Source organism: Rhinopithecus bieti, unplaced genomic scaffold (genome assembly GCF_001698545.2).
Source record: "Rhinopithecus bieti isolate Rb0 unplaced genomic scaffold, ASM169854v2 scaffold_33121, whole genome shotgun sequence".
Classification (NCBI taxonomy): Eukaryota; Metazoa; Chordata; class Mammalia; order Primates; family Cercopithecidae; genus Rhinopithecus; species Rhinopithecus bieti.
Genome location: NW_016814090.1, coordinates 539,061 through 563,404, shown reverse-complemented (window position 1 = coordinate 563,404; position 24,344 = coordinate 539,061). Strand labels below are relative to the sequence as shown.

Below are 24,344 nucleotides of genomic sequence, written 5' to 3'. Positions count from 1 at the left end.
TACATTTGAAGAAAGAACCAGTGAATTTAAAGATGAATCAATGGAGACTGTGCAATCTAAAGAGCACAGAAAAAACAAAAGAAAGAAAAATAAAAAGAGCCTCAGAGAAATGTGGTGCACCATTAAGCACACAAACCAGAAAGGAAACAGAGAAAAATGAACAGAAAAAATACTTAAATAAATAATGGCTGAAGACTCCTCAAAATTGATTGAAAACATTAATCTACACGTCTTAGTCCAATTTATCCTGCTATAATAGAATTCCGGAATTAGTAATTTATAAAGAACAGAGATGTATTTCCTACAGTTCTAGAGGCTAGGAAGACCAAGATCAGCAGGCCAGCATCTTGTGAAGGACTTCTTGCTGCATCATAACATGGCAGAAGGCATCACAAGGCAAGAAAGAGAAAGAAGGGAAGGGGGCCTAACTCATTCTTTTATTAGGAACCCACTTCCACAGTAACTAAACCACTCCCACAACAACAGCATTAATCCATTCATGAGACCAGAGCCCTCATAATCTAATCACCTATTAAAGGTCTTACCTCTCAACGTTGTTACTTTGGGAATTAATTCTCCAACACATAAACTTTAGAGGACACATTCAAATCCTAGCACTCCACATCTAAGAAGCTCAAAAACCCCAAGTAGAAAAAACACAGAGAGCCACACCTATACACATCATAGTAAAAGTGCTGAAAGACAAAGAAAAAAGAAAATCTTAGCAGCAAGAGAAAAGTGGTTCACCATGTACAAGGTGACATTGATAAAATTAACATTGACATTGCATTAGAAATAATGGAAGCCAAAAGGCAGTGATATGATATATTCGAAGTGCTAAAAGAAAAAACAACAGTGAACCAAGGTTTTTATATCCAGTGAGGCTGTCTTTCAAAAATGAAGATGAAATAATCGTGTTTCCAGACAAACACAGAGAATTCTTTGGTAGTTGCCCTACCTTATAAAGAATACTAAAGGAGATCTTCCAGACTAAAAACAAGTAACCCTAAATGGTAATACATCACCCCTCAACACACACACACACAAATATAGTAAAAAATATATATTTCTTTTCCTTTCTGCTTTTAGCTGATTTCAAAAGCAATTGTGTAAAACATTATGTTTAAAATTGTGTTGCTGGATATGTAACATAGAAATAAAAAAATATATATTTGCTAATAAGAGCACAAAGGATATGGGTGGGAGCAAAGTTGCATTGGAGTAAGAAAACCACACCTGCAGGTAACTCACATTCACAGGAACACATGAAGAGAGCAAAAAGTAACTAAGAAGATTATTAAAGTAAATCTTATAAATATGCACTTTTTTTTATTTTCTCAGCTCCTTTAGTAGACATCTAGTTATATTAAGCAATAATAAAAAACTGTAGCTTGTGTTTTAACATATATGAATATAATATGTAGAATTAAAACAATACAAAAGAGGAGAGAGGAAATAGAGCTATATATGAGTTATATTTCTATAGCTTACTGGAATTAATATAAATCTGAGACAGATTCTGATGAGTTAGATGTATATGTCAAATTTTAGAGCACCCAAATAAGGAAATAATTCAAAAAGATTTTGAAAAAAAACTAAAGATATTAAAATGTTACACTAGAAAATATTCACTTAATGCAAATGAAGCAGTAGAGAAATAATAAAGGAAAAAACATGGAAGACATATAGAAGACAAAGAGGAAAATATAAGAAATAAATAAACTGTGTTAACAATAGCATTAAATATGAATGGGTTAACCAATCCCATCAGAAGGCAGAGATTGCCAGAATAGATAAGAAAACAAGATCCAATTATACACTATCTGCAGAGTACACATTTTAGATTCAAAGATATAAATAGATTGAAAATGAAAGGATGGAAAAAGACATGTTACGCAAACAGCAACCATAAAAGATGCTGGGATGACTCTATTAACATCAGATAAAATAGATTTAAAAACAAAAAACTTACTAGAGATGAAGAGGGACATTTTATAGTGATAAAAGAGTCAAAATATTGGGAAGATATAGCATTTATAAACATATATACACCTAACAGAAGAGCCCCAAAATATATGAAGCAAAAACTGACATAATTGTTGGGAGAAACAGATAATTCAACAGTAAACATTGGAGACTTCAATACCTCATTTTCAGAAATGAATGAATAACAACTAGATAGAAGATAAACAGGGAAACGGAAGATTTGAACAAAACTATATACCAGTTAAACCTAGCGGACATCTATAGAACGCTTAATTCCAAATGGCAGAGTACACATTCTTCTCAGGTACAAATGGAACATTTCCAGGATAGACAATACACAACACCACAAAACAAGCCTCAAAAATTTAAAAGGGCTGAAATTGTACAAAGTATGTTCTCTGATCACAATGGAGTGAAATTAGAAATTAATAACAGTTAGAAATTTGAGAAATTTATAAATATTAAACAACACATTTTTTAATAAGCAGTGGGTCAAAGAAGAAATCATAAGAAGAATTAGAAAATAAGATAAAATAAAACACAATTAAATATATAGAAAATAAAATGAAAATAAAATGTATTTGATACAGCTAAACACTGATTAGAAATTTATAGCTATTAAAAAACCTACAATAAAAAGGCAAGAAAAATTTCAAATTAATAGCCTAATCTTTCATTTAAGACACAGAAAAAAGAAAAGTAAAATCAAAGGAAGCAGAAGAAAGGATATAATAAATATTTGACAGAAATTAATGAATAGAGGGTACAAAAATATTAGAGGAAAATTAAGAAAACTGAAAGTTGGCTATTTGAAAAGACTTTCAAAATTGACAAGATGTGAACTAGACTAACCATGAAAAAAAAAAGATCTAAATTACTAAAAAAAAAAGGTGGGGAGGGGATTAGTATTAACCTTACAGAAATCAAAAGGATTGTAAAAAAATATTATGAATAATTGTATGTTAACAAATTAAATAACTTCAATGAAATGAACATATTCATAGAAATATATAAAATAACAAGCAGAATTAACAGAAAATCTGAATAGCCCTACAAGTAAAGTGCTTGAATTTGTAATATAAAACTTTGTGTAGATACTTCTGGTTTCTGGTTCATCAAGTAAGAACCTTGAAAGTCACCACTCTATCCTAACAACAAATAAAAAGATGAACAATGGAAAAATCAACAACTCTTCCTAGATCTGTAAGAGAAGTGAAGTTACAGAGCTAACACTGCCTCTAAAACTGGAGACGCAGGCAAATACAGAGAATCACAACTTACGGAGGCAAAACCTTAATGGGAACCAGTGCCGGCTAAGGAAAACCTGAACTGTAATTGACAAATTGCTAAAGGCTCAGTATGTCTAAGAGATTAAAAAAAAAAAAACCTCCATGGGTACCCAGTCATGAGGGAGGCCACCACACTTTTGTGAGGTTTACCTCTTGGAGCTCTCCCAGGTTCTCACTGAGAATACCAGAGAAACACCCCTTCAAGCTTCTGGCTTGAAGGGGACTGAAAAGGAACCATTTTAATGTTTGGTACAGGATTGCATTCTTTCCAACAAGTTCTGCCTTCAAGAGAAATTATTTAACCAGAGCCTAACCTGCTGGGGTTTATCACAGACTGACTGACTTAGGAGAAGGGAAATACCCAACTCCAGCTGGTTCTAGCCATCCCTGTGAAAGAAGAGAAGTACCTAACTCGAGCCCACTCTAGTCATCCTATCCCACCTAAGGGAGACTAAGAAGCACTTACAAAGTTCACAGTCCAGAGGCACAGGCTTACCAAGAGACTGAGACCTAATCATAGGACTATAGAACGCTTCCCCTTCCCCTATTCCTTTTCACTACATTACTAAAGGTCTGTTCATAGCGGTTTCTTTCATTCTGTGTATCATGTCTGGCTATAATTAAAAAGCATACCAAAAGACAAAACAAAAACAAAACAAAAAACAAAAAACCACAGTTTGAAGAGCCAGAGCAAGCATCAGAACCAAACTCGTATATAACAGGGGTGTTAGAATTATCAGACAGGGAATTTAAAACAACTATGATTAATTTGCTAAGGACCCTGATGGATAAGGCAGACAGTATGCAAGAACAGATTAACAATGTAAACAGAGAAATGGAAATTCTAAAACCAAACAGAAATGCTAGAGATAAAAAACATTTAACAGAAATAAAGAATGCCTTTGATGGGTTTATCAGTATATTGGACATGCTGAAGGAAAGAATCTCTGAGCTTGAGGATATCTCAATGAAAATATCAAAAGCTTTTCAGTAAACAGAAACTTCAGTAAACAGAAAAGATTTATAAAACCAGAACAAGATATTCAAGAACTGCGGGACAACTACAAAAGGTATAAGATACATGTAATGGCAATACCGGAAGGAGAAGAAAGAAAGAAACCGAAGAATTATTTGAAACAATAATGACCAAGAGTTTCCCTCTATTTAATATCAGAACCAAACTTCACATCCAGGAAGCTCAGAGACTAAGCAAGATAAAGATCCAAAAAACTACACTTAGACAGACATATCATATTTAAACTACAGAAAATCAAAGATAAAAAATCCTGAAAGAAGATAGAGGAAGAAAACACTTTACCTACACAGGAGCTAAGGTAAAAATTATGTCTGACTTGTCAGAAATCATGCAAGCAAGAAGAGTGAAGCAAGACAGTTAAATATTTAAAGAACCAAGAGAAAAAAACCACCAACCTGGAACTCTGTACCCTGTGACATTATTCTTTAAAAGTGAAGGAGAAATACTTCCTCAGACAAACAGAAGTTGAGGAAATTTGTTGCCTTACCTATCTTGTGAGAAATGTTAAATGAAGTTGTTTAGAGGTAAGGAAAATGATATAGATCAGAAACTCAGATCTACATAAAGAAAGAAAGATAAGGACTAAATAATAAGTGAAGCAAAATAAAAGCACTTTTTTTTTTTGAGATGGAGTTTTACTCTTGTCACCCAGGCTGGAGTGCAATGGAGAAATCTCAGTTCACTGCAACCTCCGCCTCCTAGGTTCAAGAGATTCTTATGCCTCAGCCTCCTGAGTAGCTGGGATTACAGGCACCTGCCACCATGCCTGACTAATTTTTGTATTTTTAGTAGAGACAGGGTTTCACAATGTTGGCCAGGCTGGTCTCAAACTCCTGACCTCAGGTGATCCACCTGCCTTGGCCTCCCAGAGTGCTGGGATTGTAGGCGTGAGCCACTGCACCCGACAAACACATTTATTTTTCTTATTCTTAATTTATCTAACAGATAACACTTTGTTCAAAATAATAATAACAACAATGTATTTAAATATATATTTCAAATATGTTATTTTACTAATGAATAAATAAAATAAATGACTGCAATTAGACAAAGAATGTAAGGGAGGAACTGGGATTATTTTATTATTATAAGCTATGCACACTACCCATGAAGTAATGTTATTTGTAAGTGAACTTGGATCAGTTGAAAATGTATATTGAAAATTCTAGGACAACCACTAAAAAAAGCAAAAAGAAAAAGTAAGACTGATATACTGAGGAAGAAGAGAAAATGGAACCGTATGAAATGTTTGATTTAAACCACAAAATGCAGAGAAGAAGTGGAAAACAAAATAGGAAAAGTACAAGGGCAACAAAAAGAAATGAATTATCAAGCAATGCACAGACACGGGGGAAACATAAATGCATAATCCTAAGTGAACGAAGCCAATCTGAAAAGACTATATACTATATGATTCCAATAATATGATGTTCTGGAAAAGACAAAACTATGGAGACAATAAAAAGAACAGCGTTTGCCAGAGGTTGGGAGTTGAAGAGATAAATAGGAGGAGCACAGAGGATTTCTGGAGCAGTAAAACCACTCTGTATAATACTATAATGGTGGATACATTTATTATACGTTTGTCTAAAACTACACACTGTACAATACCAAAACTAAACCCTGATGTAAACTATGGACTTTGGGTGATAATTACATGTCAAAGTAGGTTTGTCAATTATGACAAATGTACCACTCTGGGGGGAAATGCTGATAATGGGGGATGCTATGCATATGTAGGGTGAAGGTATATGTAGGAAATTTCTGTACCTTCCACTCAATTTTTAACTGCTCTAAAAAATAAGTTATATTTGAAAACCAAAATTCCCACAAAGAAAAGCCCAGACCCAAATGCCTTACTGGTCAATTCTACTAAACATTTAAAGAAAAATTAATACCAAATTTTCACTAAGACTTGAAAAAGATAGAAGAAGGAACACTTAACTCATTTGGGCAATATTTGAGGCCAGTATTACCCTGATATAAACACCAGACAATGACATCACAAGAAAAATAAACTATAAACCAATATCTCTTATAAATACAGAAGAAAAAATTATTAACAAAACACTAGCAAACTGAATTCCCAACAATATATAAAAATGATTATATGCCATGACCAAGTGGGATTTATTCTGGGAATGAAAATTTGATTTAACATCTGAAAAATGAATAGAAATAAGGACAAAAGCATTATCTAAATACATCTAGAGAAAGCACTTGACAAAAGAAAACACTGTGATAAAAACACTCAACAAACTAGAAATGGAGTGGAATTTCTGAACTTGCTAAAGGGCATATTCAACATTACATTTAAATGGTTACAGACTGAATGCTTCTTCTCCAAGATCCTGAACAAAACAAGAATTGAGTTGAACTGTTGTACACTCAGTTAGTGTCCAGAGTGTTGGAGTGTTGCTTGGTGTGGAGAAACCCCACACATATGGTATCAGAAGTGTTGTGTGAGTGGAAAAACTGTTTCTACAGAATAAACCAGTAAGGGAGATAAAATAGTATACTGAAAAAATACTCAATCCAAAATAAGGCAGGGAAAAGTGAGGTAAGGGAACAAATAATAGTTAAAACAAATTCAAATGTATCAAGAATTACATTAAATGTAAATGACCCAGGCATTCAAACTAAAAGGCAGCAATTATCAGACCGGATAAGAAAATAAAATTTCTCTTCATTCATTACGTGTGTGCTAAATATAGTGACTACTTTTCAAAGAGTATGGTGTGGAAAAAGGGGTAAAGAAGAGTAAGTTTACAGAGGATGAGACTGACAAACACTACCTCAGCCAAGTGATCAAGGTTAATATAAATAGTAATAGCATGGACTTTTGATATGATATGATGAGAAGAGCATTTTGTCTCTGTGGTATTTCTCCCTACAACCTGTAATCTCAATCTATGAGAAAAATCAGAGCAAATCCAAATTGGGGTACATTCTACAACACACCTGACCAATGTCACTTTAAAATATCAAGGTCATCACAAACAGGGAATGTCTGAAAAACTGAGGAAGCCTAAGAAGATACGACAACTAAATGTAATGTGGTATCCTGAGTAGACTCCTGGGGTAGGAAAACTGTGTGCTAGATACAAACTAAGGACATATAAATCAACTATAGACTTTAGTTAACAATTATTCATCTTGGTTCATTAATTGTAAAAAATGTACCATACCAATGTAAAATGTTAATGAGAGGGAAACTGGATGTGGAGTATACGGGAACTCTCTCTACTATACAATATTCATGTAAACCTAAAACTATTCTAAAATAAAAAGATTACCTGCAAGAAAAAAGCAAGATTTAACAATATGATGTGTATATGAAATGAATTTTAAATATAAAAACACCCATAGATTAAAATAAAAGAAGAAAAAATGATACCATACAAATACTAAACATAAGAAAGTTGGAGTGGATATATTAATATCAGACAAAGTAGGCTCCAGAATAAAAAATGTTATCAGAGATGAAAAGGAACATTTAATAAGGATAAAGGAAACACCTAACAATCCTAGGTATGTGTTCTCCTTATAACAGAGCTTCAAAATACACGAAGTAAAAAACTTAATGAAACTAAAATTAGAAACAAACAAATTCACAATTACAGTTAAAAATTGCAACACTGCCGTCCTAATATTTGAAGATAAGAGGAAATCAATAAGGACATAGAAGACTTGAACAACACTAACAACCAGCTTGATCTAATTGACACAAATATAGCACTTCACCCAATCATTTCTTTAAAGTGCATACTCCTTTCAATTGCATATTGAACATTCACCAAGTCAGACTATATGCTGAAACATAAAAACAAAAAAATCATAAAACATATCTCAAGAAATTTTAAAAGGTTTAAAGCTTATAAAATATATTATTTGGCCACAAAAAAATCAAACTTTAATGAATAACAAGTGTATCAGGAGAATCTTTAATTATTTGAAAATTGAACAATACTCATAAATAATTGATGAGCAAAAGCAGAAATCACAAGAGAAATTAGAATATATTTTTAACCAAGTTAAGAGGAAAATATAGCATAGCAAAATTAGTAGAATGCAGCTAAAGCAGTGCTTAAAGAGAAATTTGTAGTTTTAAATGTTTGCAATAAAAAAGAAAAAAAGACTTAAATCAATAATCTAAGCCAGGGGTTGAAAAACTTTACCCTTAAAGAACCCACAAGCAAATATCTTAGGTTTTGCAAGCCATGAAGTCTCTGTTGTGACTATTTAACTCTGTTGTTGCGGCATTAAAGCAGCAGAGATAATAGGTAAACAATTTAGCGTGGCTGTGAGTCAATAAATCTTTATTTAAAAAAGAAAACAAGGGGTGAGCCAGAAATGGCCCATAGGTTGTAGTTTGCTAGACCCTAGTTGAAGTGTACACTCTAATAATCCAGACAAAGAAGAGCAAATTAAACCCATACTAAGCAAAAGGAAGAAAAAAATAAGAAAAGAGAATCTATCTATAAAATAAAACATGTAAAACAATAAGGAAAATAAAACCAAAAGCTGATTCTTTGAAAATATCAATAAAGTTGATAAACTTCTAACTATATTGAATAGAAAGGAAGATAAAATTATCAATATGCATGAGGAAAACATCACTACAGACACTACTAGAATTCTACAGACACTATAAAATTCTACAAACACTAAAAGAATAAGAAAATACTATAAACAACTTTATACCCATAAATTCCTTTATCTAATTTTTAAAACATACATATTAACCAAATTGGAACAAAAAAAGTAGAAAACTGGAATAGTCCTATATTTATTAAAGAAATTGAATTCATAACAAAAAAAATTCCAAAAAAGACAACTTATGCCCACTTTAATGAATATTTGGTAAATTCTATCAAACATTAATAGAAGAAATAATACCAGTTATACACACAGTGTCTCAGAAATAGGAAAGGAGGAAGACTTCTCAACTCATTTAATGAGGCCCATGTTAATCTGATACCAAAGCCAAACACATTACGAAGGAGAAACTATGCCTGCAAAATGCTTAACAAAATATTAGCAAATTGAATCTAGATATATATAAAGGATAATATACTGTAACCAAGTAGGGATAATATAAGGAATGCATAGGTGATTTAACATTCAAAATAAATAAGAAAAAAACACAATGATCATCTTAATACATGCAAAAAATGCATTTCAGAAATTCAACATATTTTGTAATTAAAATATAACTCTCAACAACTAGGAATAAAAGGAACTTCCTCAACTAAAATCTTGTTTAATAGTGAAAGATTATGCTTTCTATCTAAGATTAAGAGCTAGGCAATATATCCTGTCTCACCAATCCTGTTAAAGATTATACTATAGATCCTAGCCAGTGTAATAAAGGAAGAAAAAAAAATAGATTATTTTTAAAGGAGAAGTAAAATGGTTTTCTCTTCAGGTAAAAAAAACTGTATAAATAGAAAATTCTACTCAATCTACACAAAATGATTTAGAATTAATAAGTCAGTTTTCCAAGGTTTGAAGATAGGAGGTCAATAGACAAAAGACAATTTTTTATACTAGCTATAAACATATGGAAATTAAAATATCTTAAAATTACATTTACAATAATGAAAAACATTAACTACTTCAGTACAAATTTAACAAAATATGTCAAGACTTGTACAATGAAAATCATAAAACATTGCTAAGAGAAATTAAAGAACATCTAAATAAGTAGAGAGGTAGACATGTTCATGAATCAGGACACTCATTTTTGGTAAGATGCCAATTATCTACAAAATGATCCACATATTCAATGCAGTCCCAAACAAAATTCCAGCAAATTTTTGTGAAAATTTGATAAGTTGATTCTAAAATGCATACAAAAATGCAAAGAACCTACACAAAACAAATTTAATAAAGAACAAAGCTACACATCTTGCTTTTTAAAATCTAATATAAATCTACAGCAATCAAGACAGTGTGGTATTCATATAAAGACAGATACATAAATCAATGAAACAGAAGTAATATTTCAGAAATAGACCTATGCATATATGGCCAATTGCTTTTTTTTACAAAGATACCAAGTTAATTCAATGGGGAAAGAGTAATCTTTTCAATATATGGCTGAAATCACTGGATACATATATAGGAAAAACAATACCTCAACTCACACCATACACAAACATGAAATTGAAATGGATCATGGACTTGAACCTGAGAGTTAAACCTATAAAACTCTAAAAGAAAACATACGAGAAAACCTTTGTGAGTTTAGGTTATGCAAAGATTTCTTAGAATGAAAACAAAACACATGAACCATAGGAGAAATTTTGTTAAATTATATATTATCAAAATTAAAACTTTATACTCATTGAAAAATACCCTTAAGAAAATAAATGCAAGCCACAGACTGGTAGGAAATATGTGAAATATACATGTCAGAAAAAGGACTTGTGTTCAGAATACACAATTATTCTTTACAACAGGAGTCCCTAACCACCAGGCCAGAGACCAGTCAGTACCTGTCTGTGGCCTGCTAGGAACCAGGCCACACAGCAGGAGGTGAGTGACTGGTGAGTGAGCAAAGCTTCATCTGTATTTACAGCCACTCCCCATCGCTCGCATTACTGCCTGACCTTCGCCTCCCATCAGATCAGTGGTGGGATTAGATTCTTATAGGAGCATGAACCCTACTGTGAACTACACATGGAAGGGATCTAAGTTGCGTGCTCCATATGAGAATCTAATGGCTGATGATCTGTCACTGTCTGCCATCACCCCCAGATGGGACTATATAATTGCTGGAAAACAAGCTCCCATGGATTCTACATTATGGTGAGTTGTATAATTATTTCATTGTATATTACAATGTAATAATAATAGAAATAAAGTGCACAATAAATGTAATGCACTTGAATCGTTCCAAAACCATTCTCCCTCCACCCTGATCCATGGAAAAATTGTCTTCTATGAAATTGGTCCCTGGTGCCAAAAAGTGTGGGGAAAGTTGCCTTACGATTCAATAATGGGAAGACAAATCCCTTAATAAAAATGGGCAATAGACACTTCACCAATGAAGTATACAAATGACCAAAATATAAATAAAAAGCAATACAATATTATTTGTCAGTGAAATTAGAATTAAAACCATAGTTAGATACCATGACAAAACCACTAGAATGGTTAAAACTTAAAAGGCTGACAACAAAAACACTGGCCAGGATGCAGAGCCAATGGAATGCCCATAGGTTGCTGGTGGGAATGCAGTATGTCACAACCATGGTAGGAAACAAGTACACAGACAGCCCCTGCTGCATCCAGAACAAGTCCCTTGTTGTTTATTTTATGCATTTTTTAAGGTTGGAATGTTTCTGCACACTCCTCACAATTTTCGTATACTGAAATCCTAATCCCCAAGATGATAGCATTAAGATGTGTGGGCTTCTATTAATGTGCTCATAAAATAGGCCCAGGGGAAGTTGTTCACTCCTCCATTATATGAGCACAGCGAGAAGGTGCTGTCTATGAGTCAGTAAATTGGCCCTCCCCAGACATCAAATCTGTCGTTGCCCTGATCTGAAACTTCTCAGGCTTCAGAGCTGCAAGAAATAAATTTCTGTTGCTTAGAAGTTACCCAGTCTATGCTATTTTGTTATAGCAGCCTGAACAGACTACTACAGTATCCATTGCCCTCACACTCCCTGACAGTCCCCATCTCCCACCACTCCTCACCCACAAGATTGGTCTCTGCAGAAACTGAGGTTGTTCCCAGCACTGCCTTTTTCTAAAAAAAGACAAACCAACCAACAAACAAAACATGCCATTCAGTTTACTTCCCAAACCCCTTCTCCTCACTTTTCAGCCAATCCAAATTCTACATTTCTTGTAGAGTTCAACCAAAGGAACTCCCCCTGTTATCCCAGCCCATTCTGATTTTGCTCCCCTCTGAACCCCCGACACCTCCTATCTGTGCCACACTTGCAGGACCACAATAAAGAACCTGTCCTGAGATGTGCACATGGGTATCAAAGGGCAGCCACATTTTGTACCCTTATTATCCTTGCATAGTGCCTAGAAAAGGGCAGGCAACCAGTGCCCTGTGGTAACTCCAGCTTTGTATGACCTTTAAGTCTATGTGTGAATGTGTGAACCTTCATACCTGTTGTTCTGCCTCTGGTTGTGTGATGGGCTGTGCGTTATCTTCACCAGAAAATTCAGCATCATCTTCCTCCTCTGCAAGTGGTGCCAACCAAGTCCAGTCATGCCTGATGCCCAAGGTCTTTGGTACAGAGGTTAGTATACCAAGCTCCTCCTGGGTCTCTGAGCCCCTTTTCATCTCCGTGACCAGGGGAATGATATCTTTGCTTTGTGCAGTACAGCCTCCTGTCACCTCTTTTTGCTTTGGTAACTTTTGCTTCCTGCACCACTTGTGACAGAAATGCTCAAGAGTGTGTCTCACAAAACAAAAAGCCCGGCGGAATCGATCCAGTGCTAACTGGACTTTAGTTTTCCTGGCCTCTCCTTCTAAGTTTCCATTTCTTTCCTCATTGCTAAAGGAATTGAGCAGTAAGGCAATGAAGAGGTTGAGCACCTGGGAATGGGGTGGGTAGCAAGAAGAAAGGAAAGTTTAGCAAAGGAAAAGATATAGTGGGTTTCCAGGACAACTTTTCCCAAGACTAAAACAGAATCAAATGAGAGATTTATGTCCCACTGTCTCCTAAGAAAGTTCATCTATCCAATAAATAAAAGATTGAGAAAGAAATAGAAACAGTAAGACAGAATAAAAATTGAAATTAGAGGGTACAAATAGCCAAGTCCACTTTCCCTACATATAAAGAACATGGATGAGTAGACCCTCACCAAGGTAAAGCAGAATGGGATAACCATATGGCAAAATTAAGAGTGTACGTTTCTTGAGGAACAGCTGGATAGTGAGCTTTGATTTTTCCTGGAATTTCCCACAAGGAGATGAATCTGATATTCAAGCCCAATGTACAGTCCTTTCTTATTTGCATATTTGTGAGATGATGTACTTTACAGTTTCTTTAGGTCCTGTTGCCCTAACCTTAGTAATGTATTGAGGCCAAGCCAACGGGGTTGGACCAAATATGCAACTCTTCTGTTGAACCACATATCACTTCAAATTCATGTAATCCCAATAGCTTCCTACCTGGGTTCTTTGCTCATAATTACACACCCTCTAATTCATCATCTTTACCTCCTCAAATTCCTTTGTTTGTGGCTCTCTTCAACTCAGCAATAGACAGCCTTTGGAGAGAAGTGCCCGGTGGGTGTGAATGGGTCTAGTCACAGTTCCTCAGCTGCACTGTGAGAATTCCCATCTCTGGATCTTTGCTTAAGCTCTCCTCTATCTGTCTAAGTTCTCCTTACCTTATAAGTGGTCTTTTCAAGTTCTGTAATCTTCCACAAATCCTTTCTCAGTGCTATCCTCCCACTCCCACTGGTGATGCCCTATTCTTCTGAGCTTTTGTATGTAACACTTACTGTCTAGGTACACCATTTATTAGGTACTTAGGATAAAGCTATCATTGTAGAGAGTTAATTATATTGCACTATAGCCCCAACTTGATCCTGAAGATCTTGTGCAGTAAGACAATGAAGTGCACTTAATTAGCCTCCTCATAAACATCTATGCTTCCAGCTGCAAGTAACACACTCAAGCCAGCTTATACAACAAAAAACTGTAGCATAACAAGAAGTTTGAAAATAGAACAGGGGACCAATTATGACATGAATACAGGTTTGTTCTCTCTTTACACTCTACCTGCCTCAGTGTTGGCTTTGTTTTAGGCTGGCTCTTCTCATGGTTGCACAATGCTTGCAGGTTTGGTTCAAACCCCTCTGGCTAGGCACCATTACCTCATTGAAGTTAGGGGAACAGGACCTAAAGAAACTGCACAAAGTACACCGTCTCTCAATTTGTGCAAACAGGAGAGGATTGCACAGCAGTCCTGCATGTCAGATCCATATTCCTGTGGGCAATTCCACCACAGTTCCAAGCTCACGATCTGGCTTTTAAAAAAGTCCAGAGGAAAAAGTCATAAAAAAGTCATAAAAAAGTCCAGAGGAAGTAAAAGGATCATTTTTTTAAACACATATTTCTTAAGAACGAAAGATTGTTCCCAAGTTTCTCCAGTGGACACCTCTTTACATCCTATTGACCATATGAACTCACAAAGTCCTACTTCAGCCAATCACTGGGGAAGAGAATACTATTGTCTTAGAAGAATCATCCAGAATAAAATAAATTTTGGGGCATCAGTCAAATGAGTAGTATGTGTCAAATAGGTTTTTTTCATGCTTATCATACTTTTTTCAAACAAAATTTGAATGAATATTTCAAATATTTATTTGGCATTATATTGAGAATAATAATTTTTACTAGTAAAGTTTTGCAAATGAAGTAATGTATTTGAGAGGCATGTAGGGTCTTTTCTTTTTTTGAAAAAAATCTAAGAAACATACCACAAGTTTTCCTATCACCGTGATCAATATGAAGACAATAACACACAATGATGATGATGTATTCGCTTCTTGCATACATTCCCACATATTTTCGATCCATTCCCCGCAGAGGATGCGGAACACCACTAGGAAGGAGTGCCAGAAATCCCCCATGTGCCAGTGCCGTAAACATGAGACTGTCGTGCCTGTCGGGTTACAGAGTTTTTGACTCTTTTGAGAATGGAAGCTATGGCCAAAAAGCTGCATGCCAACTACTGAGAAAATAAAGATCACAATGACCAGGACCACAGTCAGGCTTCCAAGGGCTCCGACAGAGTTGCCGATTATCTTAATTAGTGTGTTCAAAGTTGGCCAGGATTTGGCTAACTTGAAGACCCTGAGCTGTAGAAAAAGACAACAAACAAAAATGGAAGAAAAGTCAGTTAAGGACAAATTCCATCTGTTCATCTATAAAGCAAATGACATATACCCAAACTTATGACATCCAAAACTTTTTTCAAAGTTAAATCCATCCTGAACATAGCCATCAACTCTCTGTCATAATCTAATGCTCACCTGTATCTACTTTCTTATTTGAAAATGGAAATATTGGCTGGACACAGTGGCTCATACCTGTAATCCCAGCACTTTGGGAGGCCAAGGCGGGTGGATCACAAGGTCAGGAGATTGAGACTATCCTGGCCAACATGGTGAAATCTCGTCTCTACTAAAAATACAAAAAAATTAGCCGGACATGGTGGCGCATGCCTGTAGTCCCAGCTACTCGGGAGGCTGAGGCAGGGGAATCGCTTGAACCTGGGAGTCAGAGGTTGCAGTGAGCCGAGATTGCACCGTTGCATTCCAGCCTGGAGACTGAGCAAGACTCCATCACATATACACACACACACACGGAAATATTTTGTCTTAGTTTTTTAATGATAAGGACTTTGGGATCAGCATGGTGACTGAGCTACATAATTGTTACATAAAATGAATGTTTTGGAATTCTATGTAATATACCAAGTGTCAGCAAACTCTGGTCTGAGAGCCAAATCCAGTCCATTGCCTATTTTTGTATGACCTCAGAGACAGGAATACTTTTCCACATTTAAGTGATTGAAAAATGATCAGGCCAGGCACAGTGGCTCACACCTATAATCCCAGCACTTTGGGAGGTTGAGGTGGGTGATCACTTAAGCACCAGAGAGTTCAAGAACAGCCTGGACAACATGGTGAAACACCATGTCTACAAAAAATACAAAAATTAGCCAGGCGTGGTGGCATGCGCCTGTAGTCCCAGCTACTCGGGAGGCTGAGGAGGGAGGATGGCTTGAACCTGGGAGGCGGAGGTTGCAGTGAGCTGAGATCACGCCACTGCACTACAGCCTGGGCGACAGAGCCAAACTCTGTCTCAAAAAAGAATATGACAATAATCAAAAGGATATTTCATGATGCATTAAAATCATGTGAAGTTCAAGTTTCAGCATCCATAAAGTTTATTGGAAGATAGCCATGCTCATTGTTTTTTTAAAGTCTATGGCTTGTTTTATGCTACAATGGCAAAACTTAATGGTTGCAACACAGACCACATAGCCTGTAAGGCTGAAAACATTTACCATCTGGCCCTTTACAGAGAAAGTTTGCTAACTTCTGCATTATATAATTCAGGCCACGAGTTTGAATCTAAGCCTCATAAGAATGATTACAGTAATATGACGTTTGTAGTCAGGAGAGAAAAGGCAACCAGCTATTCAAGACTTGTATACTTTTTCCAAAGATAAATTTTATCCTAGATCTTCACAGACTTTATAGGAAACAACATTAGAGAAAACGTAGAAACTTGTTTTATAGGTTGTTTCTTATATTAACTTTTGATGTAAACTGACGGTTTTACTCCAAAGTACAATTTTGTTAAGCACATCCCCTATTTGGGGATGGAAATATTGCAGGTCAGTAAGGCTTCTGCTTGAAGAGGACTGTCATTGTCTGCTCAAAGGGGAGCTAGGAGCATCCCAGGAAGAAACTATGGTTCCATTCTCATGCAGAGACAATGCCACAGACTTCCGTGCATTAGAGCCTGGCTGTAATAAGCCTAAACAATGATAAAGCAAACGCAATTTTGCTTACCTGAGTGCTAATAAAACATTAGTAGAAAAGCTTAATAACACTTGACTTTGAGCAGTGTAACCTCTTACTATATCCCAAGTATAAAAAATATAAAATGTACACTTAGGTAACTGAATTAAGTATCTTACTCTATAGGCTTAGAAATCCTATCTAAAAAAGAAAAGGTAAATATCTTTGAAAGGGGACGAAATCCCACCTTGGAGGTTTTCTAGTTTCCCGTCTCAGATTGGATTTATCTGTAGTCCTCTGTCTATACCTTTCCTGGACTCTGTCACACTGTACTGTGCATATAGCCCAGTCTTGTATCACTCCTGTGCTGCAAACTTCTCAAAGACAGTGATTTCCTCATCTTTGTTCCTTCCCTTGTGTCAATTTATATTAGGCACTCTGTAAAGTTTTCCAGAATGCTTCCAAACTGCATAGAGGGCGAAGACTACAGAACAGGAATGTGGCACTGGCAGCAGTGAGAAACCTGCCATCAGCTCCCCTGCATTCCTCCCATGCATTCTACAGTCTGCACCCCGCTTGGTGAGCCCAATATGACCGGAGAGATAGGAATATTTTCTCTTATTTATTTATTGCCTCAGAGCTCCATGGGAAAAAAGAGTGTTGGAAGGGTTGTGCACAGAGCAAGGAGCAGAGTCCCCACACTGGGAGACACAATTTTGTACCCAGTTGCCTAAAGGGTCATCTCTGGCAGGAAGGGGCTGAGGGTATAAGGGTTCAGTTAAGCGAAGACCCCCAGGGACTTGCAAGGCTATCAAAGATCTGTGCAGGAAGAGGAGTGCAGTTTTGGTTCTGGGGTTAAAGTAAGACAAATTAAAGTTTAGTCCAAGATAACCATTGAATTCTCTCAAGGCTTTTTTTCCACTTAGTCGGCTACGTTTATGCAGTAAAATAAGAAAGTGCCTTACCACTCTGAAGGAACGCAAGAATGGCCAGCTTCTCTTTTGAAATTTATAGTTCATTACATCTGCAAAACTCAGAAGAGCAACAATGCTGTCAAAAATGTTCCAGCCTCGGCGAAAGTAGTGGTAGGGATCGAGAGCAATGATTTTTAGGCACATTTCTGCCATAAAAATGCTAGTGAAAACCTACAGTGGGACAAAGAAGAATGAGAGAAGGAAGCTGCAGAGACACACTTTAAAGAATGGCCCAAGGGAAGTACAGAGGTTACAAAGAAATGAAAAGTATTCTCATGATTGATACACTATACCCTAACGTCCATGCAATAGAAACATTTACTGTTGTAGCATGAACCTCACTGTGACTTTGCTCCTCTCTCCATCCCTCTCCATGGTGCCCAGAGCAATGTAACCAAGCTCAAAGACACCAGAATGGAAAATGAATATTACTTCTCATTCTGTTGAAGATAAAGCAAAATGGTATTACTGGTAGATGGCAGGGTGACAGAAAGTGTCAGGCAATTTCTCCTCTGAATTCTCTTTAGAATACCAATTAAAACAGTTAAAATAGGGAGAGAAGGAATGTATACAATAGCCCTGAAAACTAAGGGTAACTATCCCCCATAAACTAGAATCCAGGAGGAGTTCACCTGACCACCTAATTTCAACACCTTGATCAAAAAAATTAAAAATAAAAACAAAAAAGGGGCACAGATCATAGAATTAGAAAACACTTCCAGGGACAAAAAACTGTCTTTGAGCAACTCAATATATGGGATAAGCCTTAGATTGGTTATGGTTATGGTTGAAAGAAGAATTGGTGATTTAGAATACAATCCTAAAAACTCATTCAGAATGCAGGGCTCACACTTCCAGAACAAAATATCAAAGAATAAAAAGAAGAGGCAGGAATTACAAAAGTACTGAATTTTGTATTTTCCATGGGCAAAACAGTTTTGTCTTTGTCTTCAATAATCAGATAAATAAGGCTTAAGAAATTTGTAAAAATGTTGAATGTAGTAACCAATTAAAAACTAAATCTGTCTTCCATATCTTTGCAGAAAATAAAGCAAATCATTTCTTCACAGCAAATAGCACAGTCTTATCACATACAAACACAAATGAATAGAAATGAAAAAAGCAAGAATATAAAAATAATAAGGTAATATTCAAAGGATTAAAGTCTTTACAAAGATTTTATAAAACTGTCTACTACAATTCTGGTGGAACCTATAAATGACCAAATTCAATTATTAAAATAATGGATTATCTGTTTTATAAATGATTCAATGATTTACTATTTATTTTTTAAAATGCCTAAAATAAAATGGCACAAGTTAAAGACAAAAGGATAGCAAAGATAAATCCAGGGTAGAAAATAAAATAAATCAAGAGTTACAAAGAAAATTCAAGTTTATTTTCATATTTCCCCTTTAAATACTGCTATCTACTCCTGCTCAACGTCACCACCAGTATCTAAAAGCATTCAGTGATGCCTGTCCTAGATAATTGTGTAGTCATCCCCACCTCTTTTGACTCACTCCTCCTTCTTGTATCTTCTTTAGGCTTTAGGCATCAAGCTCTACAGCATCCCTAGATACCTTGGGACCATTAGTTTTGTCAATTCAACCCAATTTTTCTTTATGTCTTCTTGGCATTCAGTATATCCCTCCGATTAGAGCAATCTCTATCCTAGAGAGTTAATTTTCTAGTCCAGTCCTGCAGAACTCCACAGAGTGGCTTAATCCTGGCCCATATATCAGAGGAGGGAAGTTTTGATATGTTCCTTGGAACTCAGGACTCCAAGGCTTCTCACCACCACTACTACCATGGGAGCAATAAATAGTGTGGCTGCCATTTTGGTATTGTATATCCAGGGAGTAGGCACATGGAATGGAAACACAAGCTATGTAGATGGTTCTACATATTTCCTGCCAGTTTTTAGGAGCTAGGGCGCAGCTGCTGCTTGTGTACTTGGAAAACAACAATGTCCCTGTGGTCCTGTGGCTCCTCCTGCTCTGGAGGAAATGAAGAAGAATGTCAGTCACTCAGTTTCCAACTGCAAAATGTAGCTTCACCTCCACACTCAGGATGTCTAGTCAGTGGGAAATCTGAGATGGGGGTTTTTCTCGTTTTCTAAATTTGGGCCAGCAGATGAAAACAAATCACCTTTGCAATTGGGAAGCCCTGTCCACGGAGATGACTCTGGATTTTTGAGTATTCTCTAGAACTTATTCAGTAACTCCATTCCACCAGAAGATGCTGAAAGGTGGAGTCTGCTGACCATACCCCTGTGGACACAGCTTTCTGCCTTCAACTGAAACAATTTCAGCTCATTTCTTGGATGCCTCAGCAAAGGATAGTTGAATATATGGCCAGGAGACCCTGATCTGTTACAAGGAACTATGTGTTAGGTTTGTCAAGCAGCATGGAATCTAGTCTAACCCATTCACACCCACAAGGCATTTATTCCCAAAGGCAGCATGGAGAAAGGAATTTATGTGTTATGTGCAGACTGCCTGTGAGGAGAACTACCCTGGTTTTATACTACAGTTCCACTGTATCGCTGCTCCTTGTGGAGGGATGTGGAACTGAGGATGACAGGACCTCCTCTAGTTCCACACCATCGTAAACCTGATGCATAAAAGTGCTCTGTGAATGAACTCCTGATTCAATAATTCAATAGGTGCAGTGGGTTCTTTTTTTTTTTTTTTTTTTTTTTTGAGATGGAGTCTCGCTCTGTCACCCAGGCTGGAGTACAGTGGCACGATCTCGGCTCACAGCAAGATCCGCCTCCCAGGTTCATGCCATTCTCCTGCCTCAGCCTCCCAAGTAGTTGGGACTACAGGTGCCCACCACCACGCCCGGCTAATTTTTTGTATTTTTAGTAGAGACGGGGTTTCACCATGTTAGCCAGGATGGTCTCGATCTCCTGACCTGATGATCCGCCCACCTCAGCCTCCCAAAGTGCTGGGATAACAGGCATGAGTCACTGTGCCTGGCCGCAGTGGGTTCTTAACAATGTAAAACAATTTTTTTAAAGACATGTAAAAAGACATCATAACAAAAAATATACCAAAAAAGGAGAAAAAAACTAAATAAAAATACATACATACACACATGCTTACATATTGCTTGGAAATATTCTGCAATGCTAAAAATGATCATCTTTGCCAGTAGGTACATGGGACATGAATTTATTCTATTTCCCTTATTTGTATTTTTCCTTATTTTAAAAAATAAAACAGCATTTATTATTTTTTAAATTAGAAAATAAAACAAAAGTTTAAAAGAAAAGGCTAGATATTTTGGTAAGGTTTTTAGCTCATTAACCCATCAGCTAATTAGGGCAGATCATCTGGTGGGCAATTATTTATTGTTTCTGATATTCGAGGGACTAATTTTTCTTTGAGAAAAATGCCCTTCACAAGAACCATAAACTGAAGTGAACAATCCTTGAAAAGTCTGCTCCCCTTAGTTTCCCCAATTTAACTGAGACTAGATGTATCCAAGGAGAAACATATTGAAGCAGGCTCAAGTCTGGAAATTCACCCCACCTCACCCTGACCACCCCCCAAACAACCCCTCCCAGAAAAGTGAACCTCCCACAGCTGCCAGGCCCTGATCCATCTTTCCAGGGAGAATAACACCTAGTAATGGTAGTCACATTATTTTGTGACAAATGATGGCATGAATATCACTGGGACCACAGCAGTCATTACCATGGTTCTCTGGATATGGTTAACATTTTCTTGATTATCTCAGAGAGCTGACCTTTTCGGATGTCTGCTTGCATCTGGCTTACCACTGAATAACTAAAGAGATACCTGAACATACCAGAGGACCAACTCAGGACACATGGACAATTTCTGAAACGCACTGGGTAAAAGTAAAACCGTAACAGCCATCTTTTCCCTCTACTCCACTGAAGGGGACCAAAAACCTAGGTTAGGTTAGGTCATTCACAAAATGTTTGGACTTTGAAGAGTTATAATTTAAAGTTTGGAATTTGTTTTATTTTTAAAAAGCATAATGTTACCAAATTCCCTGTATTCAACATCTTCTCAAAACTGGGCTCCATCTTATGATGCTCCATGGCCAAGAAGACAGTGTTGATGATGATGCAGATGGTGATGGCCAGCTCAGTAAACGGGTCAGTCATCACAGTTCTCAGGACCTTCTTAATGTACAGCCACGGGGGGCAGCAGTTCCACACGAGGTATTTGGATGCCAGGTTTTCCCCGCAAGGGAGACAAGGCTCTTGTGATTTTTCTTGTTCTGGAGGAGAATGAGCAAGAGGTTGAGGAGTTAGCTCTGAAGCAATCCAGATGCTCTTTGCCTGAGTGCATTCCTTCCTCCCTCTTCCCCAGGGCCTCCTGATACATGATCAGTTGTGCAAGGCTTTGATTTGTGTAGCCAGAAAGGTTTTTCCACCAATCATAGTGCAGAAGAGACAATATTCCACATACAACTAGCATGCGGCACAGTCAAGTCCATCAAATATTTACACTCTTACTGAGCATCCAGGAACTGGGCTTTGCTGTTAAATATATAGATGTGGAAGTCAACATTGGCTGGCTGGCTGCGAATCCAAGAGACCGATAGATACAGGCCCAAGTTATGTCCACTCAAGACAGACCATAAGGTCAGCTGTAACAGAGGCAAAAGGGGCAACCAGGGCTCAAGGAAAGGGGCATCTGTAAGCACTGAAACAGTAAAAGGAGCTCTATCCAATAGTTGAGTTTAGACCACCCCTGAATTCCCTGACACCACTGATTTCCCTGGCACCACTGCAGGGACACATGCAGGGCAAAGGAGATGATGCAGTAGGCTTAAAAGTGCTAGAGGACCTATTTGATACCCCCTCCCCTTGCAGGGACTTGATTCTGCTCCTGAACACCAACCTCTGGGGTGGGGTCCTGTTACCTGCTGTTAATCTGGTCCATCAGATGGTTCCAGCCTATCTACACAGGTCTTCTATTGCCCATGTGGGGTTTCTGACTCTAACTTCAATAACAACGGCCACCTCCTGGAGACTCCAAGGTCTTCTGTTCTTTGACTGACTATTGTTGTCACTTGGATCTCTTGTGACTCCCTGGCCTGGTTGTGAGGCCCTGTTTACGCATTTGGTCTGAAGTCCCATCCCAAGTCTAGCCAGCTTCTACCACTATCCAAGTGCCAGTTTAGAGTGGGCCCACAAGAAAGGTCTGTTTCTTGTGAGTCACTTTGTTTACTTGCTCCAAAGAAGCAAAGAAAGTCACTCTTTGCAGGACGGTAGAGTGGGTTGGTTCCAAAACAGCCTCCTTTGCAGAGGGCTTCTAGGGGATTGGGAAGAAGAAGAATGGAAGGACTTCATTGAAGTAGGTTTTCCCTTGGATTAGAAAGTGGAACTTACCCTTCATGGTGATGGTGAGGATGCTGACAGCACTCAGTGCTCTCTGCCTTTGGAGAGGATCTCTATGCTCATCAAAGTGGTCCAGTGATAGATTCTGGGACAGTCGTTTGGTTTGCTCTAGGAGCTGTGGCTGTAAGAGAAGGCATGGCACACCTTCTAAAGACAAGGGTTGCCTCTCCTCAAAACTTAACTACTTTGTTCCAATGCTACATGTAACAAAAGTGCTCAACATTTTCTATAGGTCTACTCACCTCGTTTTACAGCATGCCAAATATTCAGTTTTCTTATTTCATTTTTAACAGATAAGAGAAATCTGGTTTGATCATTCATATTTCCTATGCATGCACATTTCTAGGGTGCTGTCTACAGAGATTTTACTTTCTCTGTGTTTTATTCACTTCCAACAAAGAGCAAACAAAATTTTACAAAAACTAGTAAGCAATGGTTCAGGGTATGAAAGCAATATAGAACCCAATTTGAAAACAATGTTTAAAGCGGCAGAAGTGGAGTATAAATTTAGAAAGGTGTACTGGAGCCAGATTGTGAAGTGCTGGCTCCAGTTGTGAAGTGAACAACTGCCTACACTGATTTTTAAAAAGGTCAGTAACTAAAAAGAACAATCCCACTAAATATCACAAAATCTATACCCCAAACCTCAAGCACACTCTCAAGCTGTGCCCAAGGGCTGGCTGACTGTCTCACATCCACCTCCATTCTAAAGTTACTGGAATTAAAGAATGCAAACCTCCAGTTATCCAGAAAACTTGGGTTTTCCTAATGGCTTATTTTCCAAGGGTTCTGACTGACCAGGGCCCCAGAGGGAACTATCCTTTTGTGATAAGTCAATCTAGATAGTCTTTCTATGAGCTCTCTCCCTATTACTACAGCAGAGAACTGATCATAGCAGCAGATGGGATCCTTCTACCTACTTCTGCAAAGGCCCCTCAATTCCTTTTCCCCACCGCATTATCAGGCATACATATCCACCTTCTACCTACTGCATCTCCCTCTATCTCAGGAAAGTGGCTCTTGCCATCTTTACCTATATCTTTAGCATCTTCCTCTCTTCTGACTTTTCTCTGGACAATTAAAATATGTCTGAACATCCCCTACCTTAATAAGAATAACTTTTCTGCGGCCCATCCCTCCCCGCCGCCCCAACC

The 24,344-nt window shown here is 37.2% G+C and overlaps 1 protein-coding gene across 2 annotated transcripts in view; it reads right to left on the bottom strand.

Annotated features, from left to right (window-relative positions):
- SCN11A (sodium voltage-gated channel alpha subunit 11) overlaps positions 1 to 24,344 on the bottom strand; it is a 113,326-nt gene that overhangs the window by 48,578 nt on the left and 40,404 nt on the right. For both annotated transcript variants that reach the window (XM_017849619.1, XM_017849620.1), the window contains exons 11-15: positions 23,182 to 23,311; positions 21,826 to 22,064; positions 17,796 to 17,975; positions 14,776 to 15,156; positions 12,449 to 12,880 (exon numbers count right to left, since the gene is read on the bottom strand). In XM_017849619.1, coding sequence (XP_017705108.1) covers positions 12,449 to 12,880; positions 14,776 to 15,156; positions 17,796 to 17,975; positions 21,826 to 22,064; positions 23,182 to 23,311 — 1,362 coding nt within the window. The remainder of the gene's footprint in view (positions 1 to 12,448; positions 12,881 to 14,775; positions 15,157 to 17,795; positions 17,976 to 21,825; positions 22,065 to 23,181; positions 23,312 to 24,344) is intronic.